Source organism: Lissotriton vulgaris, chromosome 1_1, assembly GCF_964263255.1.
Source record: "Lissotriton vulgaris chromosome 1_1, aLisVul1.2, whole genome shotgun sequence".
NCBI lineage: Eukaryota > Metazoa > Chordata > Amphibia > Caudata > Salamandridae > Lissotriton > Lissotriton vulgaris.
This window is the reverse complement of record NC_141685.1, coordinates 1,399,464,840-1,399,486,216: the sequence shown is the minus strand read 5'-3', so window position 1 is coordinate 1,399,486,216 and position 21,377 is coordinate 1,399,464,840. Positions and strand designations below refer to the sequence as shown.

The window sequence follows — 21,377 nt, the reverse complement described above, 5'->3', positions numbered from 1 at the left end:
TGTGCTAAGCATTCTTGTAGGGGGCGCATCTGAAGTCTTGCGTGAGGTACTATGAAAATGGAAGAGGCCATCATTCCTATGAGCTGCATAAACACTCGAGCTGGAAGGGAGTGTTGTGGTTGACATTATGTGATGAGGGTTTGCATACTTGCTACCCTAGTTAGATTGGGGTATGCTAGAGCTTTGGAAGTGTCTATCGAGGCCCCTAGATACTGATGTAGGTGGAAGGGCTGTAGAAGTGACTTGGCGTGGTTGATTGTGAACCCCTAGTGGTGTAGCAGTTGAATTGTTTGGTGAGTGTGATGAACACACTGACTGTGTGACTTGGCTTTTATCAGCCAGTCATTCAGGTATGTAAACACATGGATCTGCTGTCTTCCCAAGTGTGCAGCTACTACCGCGAGACACTTTGTGAAGACCCCGGGTGCTGTGGTTACCCCGAATGGGAGAACCTTGAACTGATAGTGTTGGCCATCCACTGTGAATCTTAGATATTTCCTGTGAACAGGGTGTATGGGAATATGGAAGTAGGCGTCCTTGAGATCTAATGTTGCAAGGAAGTCGCCTTGTTGAAGTAGTGGGAGGACTTGTTGAAGAGTGATCATGCGAAAGTGATCTGATTGTATGTAGAGATTAAGAGGTCTGAGGTCCAGTATTGTTCTGAGAGTACTGTCCTTTTTGGGGATTAGAAAATATAGGGAGTAAACTCCTGTCCCTTGATGCTCTAGGGGAACTGGTTCTACTGCATGCTTTTGAAGCAGTGAGAGAACTTCCTGTTTGAGGAGCGTTAGATGTTCTGTGGACATGGGACGTTGTTTGGGCGGTATGTTGGGGGAGTTGCAGTAAGTTCCAGGCAGTAACCATACTGGATAATTTGTCTTACCCACTTGTCTGTAGTGATGGAATTCCAGACAGGAAGGAACTGTGAGAGTCTCCCTCCGACCGGAGCAGAGTGGTCTGGAGGGAATAGAGGAAAGTCACTGTTTGTTAGTGAGGGAGGTGCGAGTATTGTTACCTCTGCCTCTCCCTTTGTTGTTATTTCCCCTCTACCCACCTCTGAAATATCCCTTGTTGGGGATGTTTGTGTGGGACTTTTGTAGGAGGAGGAAGTATCTGTACTGATGTTTTTGGATGCACCCCTATAAAAGGAGCGACAAAAGGAGCCTCCTGTAGCTGGAGACTGTAATGCTCCCATAGATTTTGCAGTCTCAGTGTCTTTTTTTCATTTTTTTAATGTTATGTCTACAGCTCGGCCAATAAGTTGTTCCTGATTGAACAGCTGATTGAGGATAGTAGAAAACCACGATGGATCGCACACCGCTAGCCCCTCCTCCGGATCGCCCCTTTGCACTCCGGTATTCGTAGTGCGTGAAGTATGAAGAGTTGACACAAAGTTCGTAAGAGGTACACCAAGGTTGGTGTAAGTAAGTACTTATTGTTCCCAAGATCTCTAGACCAGCGACATGGCCCGGGTTTCGGGATAGTTTCCCTCATCAGTAGAGAAAGTATTTGGGGTGGATGAGAAGGCCGCCAAGTAACTGTCACAGGCCTCGTTGCCTTTTCCGGCGCGCAGGTGCGTCTCCAGAAGCTCGTCAGCTTTAAGGCTCATGGGAGCCCTTAAGTAGAAAACCACGATTGATTGCACACCGCTAGCCCCTCCTCCGGATCGCCCCTTTGCACTCCGGTATTAGTAGTGCGTGAAGTATGAAGAGTTGACACAAAGTTCGTAAGTGGTACACCAAGGTTGGTGTAAGTAAGTACTTATTGTTCCCAAGATCTCTAGACCCGAGACATGGCCCAGGTTTCGGGATAGTTTCCCTCATAAGTAGAGAAAGTATTTGGGGTGGATGAGAAGGCCGCCAAGTAACGGTCACAGGCCTCGTTGCCTTTTCCGGCGCGCAGGTGCGTCTCCAGAAGCTTGTCAGCTTGGAGGCTCATGGGAGCCCTTAAGTAGAAAACAGCGATGGATCGCACACCGCTAGCCCCTCCTCGGGATCGCCCCTTTGCACTCTGGTATTCGTAGTGCTTGAAGTGTGAAGAGTTGACACAAAGTTCGTAAGTGGTACACCAAGGTTGGTGTAAGTAAGTACTTATTGTTCCCAAGATCTCTAGATCCAAGACATGGCCCGGTTTTCGGGATAGTTTCCCTCATCAGTAGAGAAAGCATTTGGGGTGGATGAGAAGGCCGCCAAGTAACCGTCACAGGCCTCGTTGCCTTTTCCGGCGCGCAGGTGCGTCTCCTGGATGACGCACCTGCGTGCCGGTTCGGGCATCGAGGCCTTTGACGGTTGCTTGGCGGCCTTCTCTTCCACCCCAAACTATTTTCTCTCCTGATGAGGGAAGTTATCCCGAAACCCGAGCCATGTCTCAGGCGATATCCAAAATCCCGGGACATGTATCGGGTCTAGAGATCATCAGTCCAACAAGTACCTACTTGCACCCACTGGGGTGAACCACTCAAGAACTCCATGTACCAGAGTCCCTAGGGGCGATCCGGAGGAGGAGCTAGCGGTGTGCGGTCCATTGCGATTGTTTCTACTGATTGAGGCTAGTAGTTTGCACTTCTTGTTTGAATCCAGAAATGCGCAACCATGCATGCCTTCGCAATAACACACTAGGGTTGATTGATCTAGATGCAGTGTCTGCTGCATCGAGGGCACATTTAATGGATGCGTTTGTTATTAATTTGCCCTCCTGAATCAAATCATTGGCTTTGGCCTTGTATTGGTCAGGCAAATGCTGCAATAGACCCTCAAGCTCGTCGTAGTGAGCCCTATACATCTGGAAAGTATTGCCTGTGCATTAGCTATCCTCCATTGATTAGCTGTTTGGGAGGCAACTCGTTTGCCTGCTGCGTCTAGCAGTTTTGACTCTTTGTCTGGAGGTGGAACATCACCGGAGGTTTGGGAGTTTGCCCGCTTCTTAGCATTGGTCACTACCAGGGAATCTAAGGGGCGTTGACCTTAAATGTAGGTGGGATCATTAGGGGTGAGTTTATATTTTTTATCAATCCGAGGATTGAGAATCCTGGTCCTGACGAGGTCTTTGAAGATGTCTGGAGCATGTTTGATGACACCTTTTAGCATGGGTAATGTTTGTACTGTCCTTTGTGACTGTGCAAAGTGTCTACTAGGAAGTTCTCCTCTGTGGGGTCTAAATGCATTTGCACGCCATGCTATTGGGCAGCCCTATCAATAAGCTGACTAAAGCCAATGTTGTAATCTGGGGGAGATGGTCTGGTTGGGTATGCCTCTGGATCAGGAAGGTCTGGAGGATCTACAGGGTGATTGTAGACATCCCATGTGTGCTGTGGTATGTCAGTGTCATCATCAGGATCATTGAAGGGGTCATCATTTCCACCCCCACCTCCTAGGTCATCATCATCCTGTGGTGGTGGTAAGTATGGAGGAAGTATAGGAGACTTTGGAGGAGAGAAAGGCTTAGTAGGAAGAACAGGAGAAGAGGGTCTAAATGGTGAAGTTGCACAGTCCTTTTTCTTCACAGGCACCTCAGGAATGTGTAGGGTGTCCAATTTTCTCTTGTTCGTGGGATATTGATAATATGGCCTGTTTTAGGGTCCACATGCAGTGTTTTCTGTTTCTGATCGATGGGATCTGGTAGAAACAGTTCCTCCTCATTGTGTGGTTTTGGCGCCGATTTTTTCGGTTCTGAACGTGGTTTAGATTTGTGCTCTCGAGCCTTTGAAGGGGTTTTTAGGTCCTTTGGCTTTAGTGTCGAGTCCGAAATCTTTTTTGGATCCGAAGGTTTTTGAGGTGCTTCGGGTCCGAGGCCTTTTGGTCTTTCGGTGCCGAAGTACTTGGCGCCGAGGCCTTTTTAGAGACAGCGGGATATGTTTCTGATTTCGGTGCCTACAGTGCTTTTGAGGCACTGAGGTGCGGCTTGCCGGGTCCCGAGCCGCTGGAAGGCTTTTCCTTTGTCTTCGGAGCCGAGCTTCTGAAGTGTTTTTTCGGTCTCGACAAAGGCCTTCAGGGGAAGTTTTGACCGGATCCTACTTTTTGGGTGGGGTAGAGTCTGGGGCAGTTGACCTGGAGTGATGTGGTCATCAGGGTTGTCGTCATCGGCCTCGGTTATGATGTTGAGCTCCCCTGAATCCTCTGCCTCTGGGACGTCGGGCCTTCATCGAAGATATCTTCTGGCACCAATTCCGTTCGTTGTGCCATGAAGTGTATTCGAGCCTGGTGATCATGGATAGTTTTCTTGGATCGAAAGGAGGCGCAGGCCTGGCAATGTTTATCTTTGTGTTCTGGCGAGAGGCAAAGGTTGCAGACTTTGTGAAGGTCGCTGTGTGGAAATTTGGCTCCACACTTAGGGCATTTTTAAATGAAGTCCTTTCCATTAGCCGTAGGCCCGAATGGCGTCGATAGGCCCAGCAGCCAGTGTCGACGACCGGAACCAGGGATTCTTGAGTTAGAGCTTCGAAGCACACAAACGAAACAATACCGTCGATTTGTGATATTTCGCGTGTCGAGAAAGGTTTGGAAACACTGTACCGAACCGTAGCGCTGATGTTACATCCGAACCAGAGGGCGAAAGAAAAAGAATCTAAGGATGGAGTAGATGCCCATGCGCACTATCTTTCAAAGGAGGAGTCACCTATCTCGTGACTACAACGACTTCTTCCAAGACAACAACAAGGTGCACGCATCCAAGCCCAACACCAGATGGCGGTCTATACAAAAGTATGAATTCTGCAGCTCATATGTCTCGAACACTGATTTCTCCTGGTGCCCTTGGGTAATCCACCTTGGGTATGGGTGCATTCTGGGGAATAAAAGACAAAATGTTCTTTTGGAAGAGGTGTGCAGGATACTATCAATACATTTTTATGTAGCATTAACAGTGGACTCTTCCCTTTCAACAATTTATACTGGGCCCTTTGTCAGGGTATGGGCTATTCCTGATATGCCTGGTGTTGTCTATGTTGTCTAGTGTTTTCATTTAAATAATAATAAGTGCCTGGCTGTCTTCGAGTGTCCATGTCTTCTTCTGTATATGTCTTGTGCGTCTTGGCTTGCTACCTACTCAACATACTTGAAAAAGACAAAATAGGGGATATTTCTTGGATTACTTACTGGAACTTTTCATTACTCTAACTTGACAAGTCTTTCTCATCTCAGCCCTGCTACCTCTCTGATCTCCTAACTACTAAGCCATACAAATAGAAGAAAGAGTCCCATCCCACAGTGCAATGAGGGGAGTCTTTCTTCATTTATTTTGTCCATACGCTGCTTGTACGGAAGCAGATTAGCTTGTCTTGTGTAAGAACTTTGATGAGAAAGAGCTGAACTTGGAGGAATGACTACTAACAAACCTTTTGAGGGCAGCAGTGAGGGGAAATTTAATAGAGTCCTGGAGTGAGGCTATAATTATTCCAATTTATAAAAAGGGCAACCAGCTTCCTACCGTCCAATATCATTAATAGATAGCACAGCTAAAATCCTGGGGTGGGTTGTTCTAGAAAAATTGGATGATTGGGGACACTCCACTTCATTTTTTCACCTTTCCAATATGGTTTTTGCCCCAGTTTATGGACTGTAGAGCGACTCCTTAATTTAAAACTTATCTGGGGGAAGTATGTCAAGGCAAGGTGAGGTGGCCCTTCACATGGCGTTTAAGCTCCTTTTCCTTTGACTTAGTTGATACGAAGAAATTGTTGATCCTAATGGATCAGGCAGGTGAGGATTCTTCCCTGCCGGATTTGAATAAGTGCATGCATTGTGACACAACCATTATATTCTTCCCTGCTGGATTTGATTAAGCGCATGCATTGTGACACAACCATTAAAGTGCATTATACATTGAATGGGGACAACACAAATCCCATAAGGGTGAATAGAGAAGTGAGGCATGGAAGTATTCTTGCTCCTTTTTTATCTGTATTCTTCATTAACTCCCTCAATACTGTTTAGGGGCTTGTATAAAGACATCCAGAGAATTGGCTCCCATGTAGCCCCGGTTCCTTTGTACACAGATGAAGCATTTCTCCTGGGACTAACTGCTAATGGTTTACAAAGCTTATTAAAGGATTTTAATGATTTTATGAATAACCTAAATCTTAAGGTAAATCATCAGAAATCTTTTATAATGACCTGTGGTGCCAAATGCACAAAAACCAAGAGTTTTAACTTAGGAGGGACCCCAATAGAAAAGGCATCTACTTGTAATTACCTAGGTCTCCTACCAATGGGTCCTTGGAAAGTCTAATTAGGCACAGATCGCAAAAGATGGAGGTAGCTGTTTATGCAATATTGAGGTTTGCTAAAAGATTGGGACATAAACCGATTAGGGAGATGCTTCAACTATACAAAAGTAAGTGCCTATCTCTTGGCTTGTAGGGGGTGTGGAGTTCTACAGTCCCAAGAAAGTTGCAGAAAGCAGAAAATACGTTTTTATGTAGAATTTTAGCATTACCAAAATTCACCCCAAGTTTTATCACACATGCTGAAGTAGGAATGGGATTTCTGGAAGACCATACTGGTATAGCCCCTTCATTATTATGGGTAAAATTATGGAGCACTGACCGGCCCAGTTTTTCCAGAAAGATCTGAGTGACTGTTTAAACCTAGATAACACGAATGCCATTCCATGGATAGCATACGTAAAAAAGGTTTTATACACTTTAGATTTGAGAGCCCTTTTTGATTCCCCAGAAGGCATAGGCCCTCAGACAGAAGGAAGAGTTAAAGAGGTTTTTGCCTCATTTAGAGAAGAAAGAATTGAAAAGTCTCTCACATCGAATGCTACCAAAAAAGCTATGCACATTTGTAATGGTCCCGGAATTGATTGCTATTTAACTTGGATAGTAGCTCAGCAGCACAGAATTTATCTGACAAGGTAAAGACTAAATTTGATTAATTATTTAGATGCCTTCCTTTTGGCCGGCTCTAGGGTTGCCTTGGGCACAAACTGTCCATGTGATGCTGTCTCCACTCAGTCCACTGCGCACTTTATGCTGTTTTGCACATTGTTTGGCCCAATAAGATCTCGATTTTTAAGTCCAGCACTTTCACACAGTCACTTTACCTCATATAAAGAGGGTTTAAGATTTTTACAATCCCTTGCCTCCCCAGATATTTGCTATGAACACTTCGCCTTATAATTACAGCTATAAAAATCAGGAAATCCTATCCGATGTAAACTGGTCTGTTTTAATTGTGATATCCATGTTGTTGTGATTTTAGGTTTTTAACGATTGTATTTGTTATCATTTGAATATGAACTTTGTATTCATTCTATGGCTTTTATGACAAGGCGATGGTCAAATAAGGATCTTTTGACTTGACTTCTACACGTAATCAGGTCACTCAGAAACCTTCCTGAGGTCTTGCAAGACAGTGTGTATTCAACATAAAGTTAATGGTGAGATTTGCTTAGATTTAAACATCATTGTCATCTTTAATTTAATGAGAATGAACTTGGCATAATGCTTCCCAGGAGGTAAAAAGGGAGGATTTTCAGATTGAATTTGTGTTATCTTGTGTGTTATAAGGATAAACTGTATAATACTGCCGTCTCAAGGTAAACCTTTCATGCTTTACACCAAAACGAATCTGCAAAAATGATGAAATCCATGCACAAAACTAAACTAAAAGCCTTACAATAAGTTTAAATAAATCAGTAAATGACAATACATATGTTTAACTGTCTCTAACCGTGATTTCCTGTTCAGATGTCCATACACCACAGGCTAGCTCGATGGATAGCATCACCAGCAGGCTCCCAACATACTGAAAACAATTAGGACAACTAGATAAATGTTCTCAAGTCATAAAATTATAGCTGCAGCCCTGAGCACATTAGCAAGTGTAGCATAGATAATTATGACTTTTTATCAATTCATGAGCTATCTTTCACAATTTGATGTCTTAGTACGCACAACAAAATGTTTCTATATTACAAAACGTGTATGTTATAAGTTATTTAACAAGCTGGCTACTAAAATAGCTTCCCTGATTCTTTTCTAAGATGATTTAGTACAAGCAACATTTATCCAACTGAGAGAAGGACCTATAGTTTGGAAAACATATTGAGCAAAAATATGAACATCCTGAAAATAAAAGCTTCTTCATTTATTCAGTCACTCTTTCTATGAGTTTGGGTTATACTATAGGAGGCAGTCAACTCAATTATCATTTGAATAAACAGGCTCATTCTGAGTGACATGGAATTGAAAACTTGAGACAACACTTTGTTTCTGTCTGAATTTACAACCATAGGTTTTGTGCGAACTGCACAATGTCCTGGTGTTGCTGCAATTTCCAGTTATGCAGGCAAAACAGTAGTGTGATGGAACAATTTCACAAGTTATTCCCCTTGGCACTGTTGAAAAATGTGGAATTTGTTGCAAAAAACATAACTTTATACCACACACAATCAGTATTTTGTTGGTGCCTGGCTCCAATTAGCTCTCCGCCGATGGAGCAATGACATAATACTGATGCACACAATATTGATTCACAAAAATATTGTTCACATTAAAATAGCCTTCCTGTACTGATCCAGGACAACCCCCCCACTGATATTGATAACCTAAACAAAAATATCATAAACTTTAAACAATCATATATTCAAAATATCACCCAAAAATATCGACTATACGAATATTGCCAAAATAAATACATTTTAACTACAGAACACAAAAATTACATTTTACGCTAAATAAAACATGAAAATAACAAATATTTTAACAGCATTATCATTTTACAGGACTCCAAAAAATATCAATTACTCCCCCCAAAAAACTTCAATACATCACAAAGGTAATAAAACAATATTTGCAACTACTAAGGTAAACATTAAAATATATATATTTAAAACAATGAAATATCAAAATGATCGAAATACCTATTAAACATTTAAAACAAAAAGTACTTAGCATTCAGCATAAAAGGCTATAACTGAAACAAAAATTCAAATGAAAGGAAAACTAACCAATAAAAACAAACCACAAACGTAACCAACAAAATCACACAAATAATTAAAGTAACAATATAAAAGGCACACAAATTATATCAACTTACGACTCCAAAAAACTACAAAAGCAGAAAGAAGAGGAGACCGTCAGAATTTCCGACCAGAACCTGAAAACAGACGTGGAAATATATATACAACTACCTTCCAAAGTACATAAAACATATATTTAAACTAAAGTTTTAAATTAATTAAACCTAAAAATGTAAAATAACAACTGATCAAATACTCCACTGCTTCTAACTCTTTTCATTTAGATACTATAAAGAAATTACAACAACATCAAGAAACTACTAATCATCTTATGAAATTATACCAGTTACATACAGGGAAAAAAGAGACACAAAAATAAGTACATTTAAAATATAAATAAACAGGAACTCACCCTAAAATAGTTTAAAAAAAAATGCAACCTAAGTCCCTCAGAACCCACTAGCTACCAATAAATAAATGATAAAAAAAAAAAAAATACACTTTTTTTGTATCGCAACTAAAAATGAACCACATGATTCCCATTGCAACACCCTCAAAGGAAACCCTGAAAATAAAGTCTGCAACATACACCGAGAACCAAATGTACGTATAAAGCAGAAAACTAGTAGCATAATTTTGTATGTCAATAACAAACGTATTACACATTTTAAATATGTAATTCTTTGTATCATTACACAATTGTCAGGCATATTGACAGAAAGAGCCAGATGCATCAAATCACAGAGAGGAAAGCAACTATTATCTGACATGGGCTACACTTACAGCCAAGAAAGTACAAGCACAGGAACTATCAATTGGAAATGTACTAAATATTATACTAATACTTGCTATGGGAGGGCCACTACAAACGATGAGTTGTAACTATTGTAAATACAACGGGAACACAACCACAACCCACATGTGACTGAAATAGATGTAAGGCATGTGTTGCAAGATTTAAAACAGGAAAACACTAGCTCCCAAGAGTCCAGAACTGAAATCGTAAAAGATATACTCACCAAAGTCCTCAAGCACATCACAGGCCAGCGACCAGCTATGCCCACCATAAAACGCTAAATTGCATGAACTAAAAAAGCCACCAGTGATAGCCTTCCTGCCCCTAGACAATACCAAGGCATTAGAATATCTGAAAAATTAACATCCATAAATAATGAGGAACTTTTCCTTACATGATAACCTTAACAATGAAAAACAAGGGGCGTGGCCTAGCCGCAAAGCGAGATGGCCGCAAGTTAGAGTAGCTCCGGCACCCGTTAATCCCTCTTGTCTGTCTGTCTTACTGATCAGGCTCCAACCGCGTTTGAAACACGCAGATAACCTTGCTGCCACCACCCTGCTGCGTGACGAGGGCTCGGGCTGAGCGCCGGCTGGATCGCATCGGCTTCTCCCATCCGGAGGCTGCGCGAGGTGAAGCTCGTGGTCTGTAGAGGGCATTACAACTCCCCCGATGGTGGCGTTTGAACAGTGCAGGGGGCATGGGAAAATCATCACACGCACCCACGGAGACGAAGGGGAGTGCTCCCGATGGTGCTGCCTATGGGGCTCCGTGGCTATGGGCCCGGCGTGGTTGGGGGCGACGGCCTGGTGGGTGGCCCGCCGGAGTTGGGCCCTGAGCACACTCGGCGGCAATTAACCACTGTATATATAGACTTGGGGACGCTCCAGCATATAGAATGGACAAGTGGCTATTAGCGGGGGGGGGTTACTTATTACAGAGCTCTCTACTCCAAGTCCCAGATATATTACCTTACGGAACCTACCAAACACTCAGTGGAAATTTGGAATGTTGCTAGCAAAAGTATGGGGGTGGGACAAAAAAATTGACTCTGACTACCCCCTATAGGTGTTGCGACTACAAGTACGCCTCATGATCTGGGCGATGCTCAAAGGGGTCCACCTCCTGATATCCCAAACTCTGACTGACATAAACCCACAGTATTGCGGCGATCAAGCGAGGGATAGGGATAGGGTAGGTGCAGCGTGGGAAAAGGGAGACCTGTAACAAAATAAACATATGATTAGTAGAATATATAATACTAACTACACTCATATAGTCTCGCTAATGCCTCTCAAATACCTGTTAGGGATCGTCCCTGGCTGCCATAAATCCTCTCTGCCTAGTAAGATACCTTTCTCATCGCAGGAAAGGATTAACACCTAGACACTAAACACAGCCCAATGAGTACTTTGACAACCTTTTCCTTTTCCTAGTAGAAATGGATCACATCATTTTCTACACCAGCTTTCTTCATGCGAATGTTCCTCAAAAAGTGTGTGCATTCCTGCGCAGTGCATTATTAAACGCGCCAAAATCAGAGGTGGCCACAGCTGCATATATGTTATGTCTAGAACGTGCGTTGATCAGACCGAACCTCAACCACTGTGTTGAAATAACCTTGAAGGACTCGGCACTCACTGTTCAGACAAAGCTTACCAAGCAAAGCTGCTATTATAGGAAAACATATTATTCTCGTGTGAAGCAAAACAGTCTGCTAGACTCTAAACATTTGTAATAATATGTGCTGTGTGCAAAGGCAGCAGAAAGGAAAAATGGCATTTAAACTTCTAATAAGCTCATGCTAACTTAACACAGTGTAAATGCAAGGCACATCCCCATGACACCCTCCCTTGATCCGAGCACAGATAAGACAAAGGGCACCGATAAGACAAAGGGCAAATTCGGAAAGCAGAGTTCAAAAACAACTGTCAGAACCAAGTTCAAATTGCCACAGGGAAAAAACGGGAACAAAAAACTCCATAGTTTGAATGTACCTCAAATTAAGTAATTCTAGCCATGGACATAATGAAGTCAATAGGTCGGGGCAGAAAAAAATGAAACTGAGAAAAAAATATCCGATGTCCAACTCGTGCATGGAAGAGAGAGAAGCGATGACACAACTCAATCCAATATTGTATATGCAAAATATGTAGCAACAGCCTCCAATAGGAAGTCACTGTTCTCATCCGAAAACATGCCAGCCATCCAATTTAGCAAAGGGAAAGAACATACATGTTCTTCAATTACCGGAGCCTCTAGCACCATCAGAGGGCAACTCGGTGTATCCTCAATGTAGCTGCGTGCCAAGAAATCTTGCGTCGCTGCAAAAACATTCCAACGTCCCAGGACTCCATGCATCGCTGCAAAGGCCATAATCCCTCCGTCAGAACAAAGCAATTCATGAGCAACTAAGGGGCTCATAAGCTGATTTTAATACGCATCGGGAGACACCGTATTGCAGAGACACAAATCCAGGGCCCAGTTAAAATTGCAACTCAGGCAATGAAAGACAGGCTGGACGCATGTAAAGTAGGAAAATTGAAATGATAATGCAGAAGTCGCACTCAATGTAGAAAGAAGCAGCGCTCCAATAAATTCAAGCATTCGGCCGCGAAGCAGCAGCAGTTGTGACAGATCTTCTCGCAATACAGGACGTGCATCCAGTTTGAAATAAACAAAACAGCAGAAGTACGCCTGCAACCAGAGCCAGCATTAAGGGAAATCCACCAAACAGGCTGGAAAAAATTGAATGAAAGAATGCCGGGAACACACCAAATATAGTTTGAAAAGAAGACACAAGGCCGCTGCTAACAACTTTAAAAAAATGAGCCAGCCCTGTGGTGGAGGATGCATTAAAGATAGTGTGAATTAATTCACCGAAATGCAAGTGCAAATCTTTATTTAATAAAGCATGCACTTCTGTGTGGGTGTTTTCCACGTGAAGGACAAATGTTTCACAAGCAGATGTGAGGGCAACTTCTTTCTGGGACAATAGAGCTCTTATACTACTCATCTTGTTGAACTCTGCTTTCAAGGTCGGAATCGACGGCCAGATGGAAACATCAGGCTTCCCATTTGGAGGAGGAAACAACACATTTTTGCAGCAAAGGACACGCTCACTGACGGTAACCTCGTAAGGAATGCCTGTCACCATCCCACAACAATCTTCATTATTTAAAAGTAAATAACTCCAGTTTGCCAGTAATGTGAATGTTGGTATAATAGCAGGTGCTGGTGTACCTTTCAAAATACAGGCCAAATTTGGCTCGTTCTGGTTACAAGAGCCATGCAATTGGATATTCCTGCACATCAATGAGTGATCAGGTGTTGTAGTGCAATCCTCACCATTCAAGTAAACTTCATTTCCCTCCCTAAGGCATCTATAGGTAAATGGTAGCGACCAAGCTTCATGGAGATAAGCGGTGCCCAGAGGTTCATACCTGCGAATTGCATAGTACTTCATACAGGCCTCGAATTTGAAAAGGGGAAAAGGTAGAGTCATTAATCTGTGGATAAGCCACGTTGCCAAATTGTTCTGAGCCACAGAAAATGGTAACGGTTCTAACTTTTCAATGTGTAACACAGAAAAAGTTGCATCTTTCATTGACATAAAACGATGTTTTTCAGTCAAATTAAACGGGGAAAATAATGATGACATATTCATGTAGTGCCACTGCGCTTTTCCTGCATTCAAGGTCTGTAAAGTCCATGCAAACTGCATAATAGTACGCAATTGATTTTGACCATGGTACAAAACAGACACTTCATCTTGCACAATATCAACAACACAATGTTTTTTAACGTGTAAATGCGGGAAGAAAGCGTGTTAATGCTGTTATCTACAACTAATAGCACTTTTTCTAACTTTGCTTGATCTATAGCTCTGATGCGAGAAGCCGCCTCAATTTGGGACAGTTTCCAAACTTCGTTGTAAATAGCATATATCCATCTTTTAGATCTGCCGGAAGTCGGGCCTTTCACAAAATCATTCAGCTCAATATCGCCAGTCAATTTAGATAAATGCAGCTTAACTGACTCCAAAGTGGAATGTTTGAGTCAACTCTGACATAATTTGCCTACAGAATAGGTAGTCACAGAATGGCCACTTTCAAAACGGCGATCCACCCTGACCTGCGTGCAGCCTGGAGCTAAACCCAGAAAACAATGCTGGCAAGAATCAGCACTTTTGTGCCACAGCAACCAACCCTTAGGATCCAAACTGGATATGTTAAAGGAAGAATTCAGTAACAGAGTCTGTAATTCTCTGATGGGAAACTTGGTATTATTATTCCAACTGGAATATTCTTCTAATTCAGGAAAAGAAGGAGCATTTAATTTTTTTGTAGTAGCCAATCCAAAGCAAGTTGTTTGTGAAATTGTAGAATTCAAAAACAACATATGGTTTGGGATGAGGCATGCATGATGCAAAGCCTGAGTGCCTTGCACTTGCCAACTTTTAGAACCCCAAACAGATTTAAGATCAATATTATCTTTCCACAGCTCGTAGCCTCCAACGGCCAATTGGTCTATAAAGGACTTTGAATACAATAATTTTGTGTGGGTAAGTCTAACCTTGGAAGAGGACTTCTCAGTCATTTTAAAATAAAATGCATTGGGATTTGACTGATTAAAATCAGTAAAATAAGAGAATCTCTTTAACAAAGAAGTGGAACTGCCTTGTACAGGAGCGGGACGATGTTCCCACTGGGTATAATTAACAGTATTCCCCCTGGTATTTTCTTTTTTTTTTTTGCGTAAGACCTTTATTTACAACAGTCCGGTTACACAGCCACGAGCCTACAACCCAGGGGCCGGCTAGCAACGTATTAGCAGATACTTAAGAAAGTACAGGGACAAATAAAAATTCAGTGTTAGCAATAGTCGGAACCACCCTAGCTAAACCTCTGTAGATCTTGCAGCTAGCATTTCAACATGAGTCTTACATTTTGTGATTTTATAGATAAGAACAGTAAGAGAACCCAACTTTAAGACCTGTCATCGGAACCAACTATTTCTGATCGTGCGTTTCTATCCCCGGATCTGGTTCTCAACTTAGGACTATGAAAGAAACGTGTACAGCCAATGCATAGTATCGTACCACCTTACCATTTAACGGCAAATATCTCACACTTCGACATCCTCCTCCAGTGATCTAATATAGTCAGTTAGAAAGCACCAATAGTCCTTTGGTCTCGATTTTGCGGGAAGATTCTCTTCGTATGTCAACAGTTTGTCTTTGCATACGGACATGTCGTGTAACCATGTGGATGTTTGGGGTACCTTTCGACTATGCCAACACTGCGCTACCTGACGTTTAGCTAACAATAAAGCGATAGCGCAGAACTTTCGCTTCCGTGCACGGAATTGTGGGACAATACCAAGGAGACAGATCTGTATTGTGCATTGCACCTCCTCCTCCAGCATGATAGTGAGTGTGGAGGTAACGTCCACCCAATACTCTGATATCTTGGCGCAATACCAAGCAAGGTGTATGAAATCCGCCCCTTCCCTATTGCATCTCTTGCACCTATCCTCATCCTGTAATCCAAATTTTAGTAGTTTTGTGGGGGTATAGTATGCCTGATGGATGAATTTGTAGTGTATGATTCTCAGGTTACCGTTTGGTGTAAGAATCTGTGTTAGGGCACAGGTTTGTTGCCAGTCCTCATCTGTTAATCGGGCTTCCAGCTCCGAATCCCATCGCGCCTTAGCCTTTGTGGTAGGCCGTGCCATCTCAGACTGCGCTGCCGCGTATAATCTAGATACCAGATGCGATAAGTCCTGCGTGGTAATTATGAGCTGGAGTGGCGCCAGAGAATCCGGCTCCACTGGAAATGTTGGATAATGTTCCTTTAGTGCCCTTGTCAACCTGTAATACGTGAAGTGGAACATGGGGGTCTTATTTTGTATATATGTTAACTGGTCAATGTCCAGGAATGTGCCTTCCTTAAATAAGTCTCCCATCTTGTCTATGCCAGCTTTCTGCAGTAGAGACATACCCACCGTCTGCCCAGTGACTGATAGTGCGTGATGGTGATGCAAGGGCATTGCTGGCGCATATAATGGGAATTTGTGGGCCAGTTGTCCAAGTTTGCGCCAGGCTTTTACTGTGGTATCTATGGTGTTTATGTCTTTCGCATGTAGTGGCGATCGGTAGTGTGTTATTATCGCTGACAGGGGGACAGGATCTGCATCACTCTCCTCTATGGCTGTGTGAGTGAGATACGGTATTTCGTGATACCAATAAGCCGCATACTGCGCTTGGGCACAAAGGTAATACAGGAGAAAGTCTGGTACTCCGAAACTGCCTTGTGTATATGGAAGTGTTAAGGTCTGTAGATCTATTCGGGCTTGTTTGCCAGCCCATATCAGCGATAGTACTAGCGACGTAATGCGGCGAAAAATTTCTCCGGAGGGCGTGATGGGGATGTTATTAAAGAGGTACAGCAACTTGGGTAAAATATTCATTTTGACTATCGCGATCCTATCAGCTATGGATAGAGGCAAATGGATCCAGCGCTGGACTTTGTCCTTCAGTTTGGAGATCACAACCCCATAGTTGGCGCGCATGACTTCCTCCGGGTCCCTGTGATACATGACCCCTAAATAGCGAATTGGATCATGCTGCCACTCCAGCGGGTAGTCGATCTCAAAGGGAGTGGTAGTGTCTGTTAAAGGTATGATGGAGGATTTGGACCAGTTGATTGCTAAACCCGAGTGACCCCCGAATCTGATGTATTCTCTGAGCAGATTGTTCAGATGGGTGTCTGGATCGCGTACATATAGTAGCATATCATCTGCGTACAGAGATATGTGTAGTGGTCTGGCCACAAATTGCAAAGCTGAGGATTTGTAATTTTGTCTCACTATGCATGCTAGTGGCTCTAATGCTAACGCAAAAAGTAAGGGAGAAAGGGGGCATCCCTGTCTGGTGCCACGCTCCACATTAAAGGGTGTTGAGACATAGCCATTAATCCGGACTCTGGCGCAAGGTTGGGTGTACAGCAGCGTGACCCATTGGACAAATCTTTTGGGGAAGCCCATCCTGTTCAAAATGGCAATCATATAGCTCCATTCAATGGAGTCGAACGCCTTGGCAGCGTTGAGCATGACTGCCACGGCTTTAACTGAGGGCTGGAGGTAGTGTGAAAGAGCGAAGAGGGATCTCGTATTGTGGGAGGTTGATCTTGTGGGTATGAAACCAGTCTGATCTGGAAGGACCAGATTGGTCATTAAAGGGGATAAACGTACCGCCAGTAGCTTCGCAAGTATTTTTGAGTCCACGTTAATGAGCGATAAGGGCCTGTAGGAGTCACACTCCTCAGGATCTTTGGATGGCTTCAAAAGGGCAATAACGAGTGCTTCGCGGAGAGTTGGCGGAAGTATGGATTTCTCGAAGGAGGTGCCAAACATGTCTACCATGTAAGGCGCAAGGATGTCTGCGAAGTGTTTGTAGAACTCATTAGTGTACCCATCGGGGCCTGGTGCCTTGCCATTAGGTAGTGACTTAATCACTGCTGTCACCTCTTCTACTGTGATGGGCATTGCTAGGTGTTCCCTCTGTGCATCTGACAGCCAACCAATTGCTACATCCTGTAAATATCCATAGATCTCGTCTGCTTGTGCCGTGGGTTGTGATTTGTAGAGTGTACTGAAGGAGTCCACAAAGCTATTTAGGATGTCTGCCGATTGCGTCTGCGTCTGGCCTTCCCTTGATTTGATTCTAAGTATGGCCGAGTGTCCCCTCCCCTCGCATATTTTCCTCGCCAATGTACCGCCCGGTCTGCCTCCTTCTCCAAAATTCCTAGCTATGTGTTTGCGATCTAGATATTTGATTTCAGCCGCCATAAAATCGGCATGTTCAGTATGCAAGTCCCGCAACTCTGTTAGCAGCGAAACGTCCTGTGTGTTTTCAAAGGCCAGTTCTATGTTTCTTATGCGAGCCTCGCAGCGCTTTATCTGGCGCCTGATGTCTTTCAAGACCCCCACAGTCATGCTAATGCAGACGCCCCGTATCATGGCCTTGAAGGCTTCCCATAATATGCATGGATCCTCTACAGTCGGTGAATTTATGTGGAAATATTCCCTGATTGCCTTCGTTAAAGTGTCCGTGTAAATGGGATCGGACAGAGCTTGTGAATTGAATCTCCACTGAAATGGAGGAGGCGTGTATCGTGGTATAGTGATCTGTAACAGGACTGGGTTGTGGTCTGACAATGTGCGTGGTAACACCTTTACCTCCTTTACCCATAGTGCGATGTCATTCGTGCCTAGCCAGTAGTCCAGGCGTGACCAACTGCTATGAGACGCTGTGATATGAGTGGCCCCGGGGTCGTTAGCATAGCGAAGTCTCCAAATATCTGTCAACGACAGATCTTTCATCATGTGTCCTACCATTGCCCTCGCCTGCTTATACTGTTCTGAGGAATTAGCGGAGCGATCCATACCGTCCATCAACGTGACGTTCCAATCCCCTCCACAGAGTATATGTGTGTTCGCATGTGGTTGTAAGTGGCCCCATATCTCCCTGAAAAACTCCGGTGTGTCCGTGTTAGGACCATAGACGTTAAGGAGTGTTACGCGTTGGCCTCGCAAAGTGCCCGAAACCAGCACGTACCTGCCCTTGGGATCCTGTGTAACCTGCTGTGACTTGAAATGCACCCCCTTCCTAATCAGCATGAGTACTCCCCGGGAATAAGAGGAATAGGAAGCTCTGTAAGTCGATTCCGCCCATCTCGTTCCCAGATGTGGATGTGTGTTGGGTGCAAGGTGGGATTCTTGTATAAATGCAATATCTATCTCCCACCTAGTGAGACTTGCAAAAATCTGCCTGATTTTCTGTGGTTTGGCGAAGCCCCTGATGTTCCAAGTAAGGACGTTCAAGTGTGTTCTACCCGTGTGTCTAGAACCGTGAGTCATCTAACAGCCCGTGGTGATCCATCCATATGTAAGCCCTAACCAAAGGTGATGCCTGAATCATTGCATCCTGTGTACATATTCTAGCGACAGCAGTCCTCTGCAAGGGAGAACTCAGTATCTCGTACGATTCCAATGTTCGTGGTCTTACTAAACATACCAAACCCCCAACTTCCCCATCCCACCCACTCCAGCAACCCCAACATGCCGAAGCCATAGTCCCTTGAAGTACAAACCCCACAAACCCGAAACAACCAACTCAGTACCCATACTGTGGAATTTGTGTTGGGTATTACCCGATGGTTCGGGTGTGGGCGATACTTCAAAAAGCTGATATAAACGTAGGTTATGTGTCTGTGAGACCGCCATTCCCCCTCCCTCCAGTGTCTGCAGCCATACATAATTACGTTCAGTACAACAGCAGCCCCTCAAACGACCCTCATTCTGTAGTCCGTTTAACCAGGTAAGACGGCATGCCTCGTGCAGCATATATCCCCCCCTTGTGTAGAGCCCGGTACACCTCTAAACACTTCAATATAGACATTCTGGAGTATTCACGCGGTGATAGTGGACGCGCGGCACCGCTGCATAGTTCTGGAGTCTGTTGCAGGGAAGTACCTGCGCCGCACACAACCCTCTGGTGAGTTGCCATAAGGGCATGCCTGCGCGCAGAGTGAGGAAGAGCCACCCGGCTGCTGTGTATCTGTACTGAACAGTGGGGGGACCTCTCATGTGCAACAGAAGTGTGTGTGCAGTCTTAAAGTTCCCGGCCGTACAGCAGAACAATGCGTGACAGATTGCAGTCTGCGTTTGCCTGGCACGTACCCTCAGTCTATACATCTGCAACCGCAGGGAAAGTCAACGGGGTCTGCTCCGGCCACGTCTCCGGGCCTGGCACACCCGGCCATGTTGCGCAGTGTGCCCATCCCCATCCATACCACCGCTACAGTCTACTGTCAGAAGTGGGCCACAGAATCTTGCCTTCACAACCCATTACTAATGGGAGACTTACCGCCAAGTGTTGTTGGGCCCTACCAGCTACTTAGTCCGAGTCTTGATGCTGTTCTTCCTGGACATTTGATCTACTCTCCCGTTGCACCTTTTTGACGAAGTCTTGGGCTGCTTTGGGTGTGGGCAACACAATCGCTTTCTCCTTCCAAGTAACACGGAGTCTGGCAGGATACAGCATTGAATAGCCAATGTTGAGGTCCCTCAATTTCGCCTTGACGGACGTATATTCTTTTCTTGCCTGTTGAACTGCAACCGTGTGGTCCGGTTAAAACTCCAGGGAGTTTCCTTGATGAGTGATTTTGCCCTTCTCCCTTGCTAGCCTGAGGATGGTGTCCCTGTCGCGATAATTTAGAATTCTCGCCACTATTGGCCTCGGTGTCGCACCAGGTGGTGGCCGGGGAGCCAGTGACCTGTGGGCCCTTTCCACAATGAACACCTGTGACAGTGCCTCCGCACCAAAGAGGTCTTTGCATAGGTTTTCGACGTATAGTTCCATGCGGCCAGTGTTGGTCGTTTCTGGCACACCTGTAATGCGCACATTATTGCGCCTCGAGCGCGCTTCCAAGTCCTCCTCCTTCGCCTTAATCACCTCCAGGATACGTTCCATACCCATGCATTTAGTGGTGGAAGTGTGCGCTTCGTCTTCAACTGCAGATATGCGTGTTTCGGCCTCGTCCAAGCAGTCACCGTGTTTCTCTTGTCTTGCAGCCATACCATCCATTCTGCATGTCAGATTATCCAGTTTACCGTTAATGTCCTGTAAATTCGACTGGATGGCCAGCAATATTTTCTCCATGTTGCTGTTAGGCGTTAGTTCAGCTGAGCCGCTGGCGTCCGCCATTTCCTTTGAGGTCTTGCTGGTCTTTTTGTTCTCAAACGAGAGCTTTGGCTGTTGTTTGTCCGGTTTCCCCATCGCCCCAGCCCGAGGTGTAGCAGCCCTAGAAGCGGGGCCCGATGCCCTCGTGACTCTCGCCGCCGTCGCCGTGGTGTCCTCGGGGGGACAGTCGCTATTCACACGCGTGGATGCTAGGCGGCATTAATCTTGTAATCCGTGCGTGTTTGTTCGCCACTGCGGCCCCACGTGTAGTCTGGGGGGGTCCGGAACGTCCCCCGACGCCTCGCCAGCCGCCACAAGTCGATGGTACTCCCCGTAAGGTAACAGGCTGGGGGAAGGCAGCAGCTGCAGGGGGGCAGGTCCGCTCAGTGCTTTTGGTGGATTCTAGCCACAGCCCCCCGCGCTCCACTCCGCCGCCCGGGCCGCCCTGTACAAGTGCGCTCTGGCCGTGTTTCTCTGGTCCGCCTCCTCTCTTGTGTGTCGGCACGGAGCTGCGCAGTACTGCTTGGTGGCGGGTAGTCGCAGTGCCAGTGTCTGTGGCGCGGTGCCCCTCAGTGCGGCATTTGATGCCGGCAGGCCGCCACGGACAGTCCGGGTCCGCTCTCAGGAGCGCGAGGGCGCAGGCAACAACGCTGGCTTCACGGGCGCCGCCATTTTGTCAGGCGTGCGGTTCGGGACAGTGTTGAGAGCGGGTGGCGGGGCTTGCGTACAGGTGCGCCTTAGCTCGCGGATTTGGGGCCGGGAGGACGTTCCTTACCCGCAGTGAGTCTGTCTATTCGCCGCATGCCTTTCCCTGATCAGACAGACGCCGCTGTCTCCAGTCGATCACCGAGTCGGCAGTCCGCCATTTTG

At 45.1% G+C, this 21,377-nt stretch overlaps 1 protein-coding gene across 3 annotated transcripts in view; it reads right to left on the bottom strand.

Moving 5' to 3' along the window:
• Window positions 1-21,377, bottom strand: part of TSPAN12 (tetraspanin 12) — a 273,464-nt gene that overhangs the window by 103,491 nt on the left and 148,596 nt on the right. For 2 of the 3 annotated variants that reach the window (XM_086967032.1, XM_086967023.1), the window contains one exon: window positions 7,674-7,748. The exons of the other annotated variant lie outside the window; for it this stretch is intronic. In XM_086967032.1, coding sequence (XP_086823158.1) covers window positions 7,674-7,748 — 75 coding nt within the window. The remainder of the gene's footprint in view (window positions 1-7,673; window positions 7,749-21,377) is intronic. 3 annotated transcript variants of the gene reach the window in all.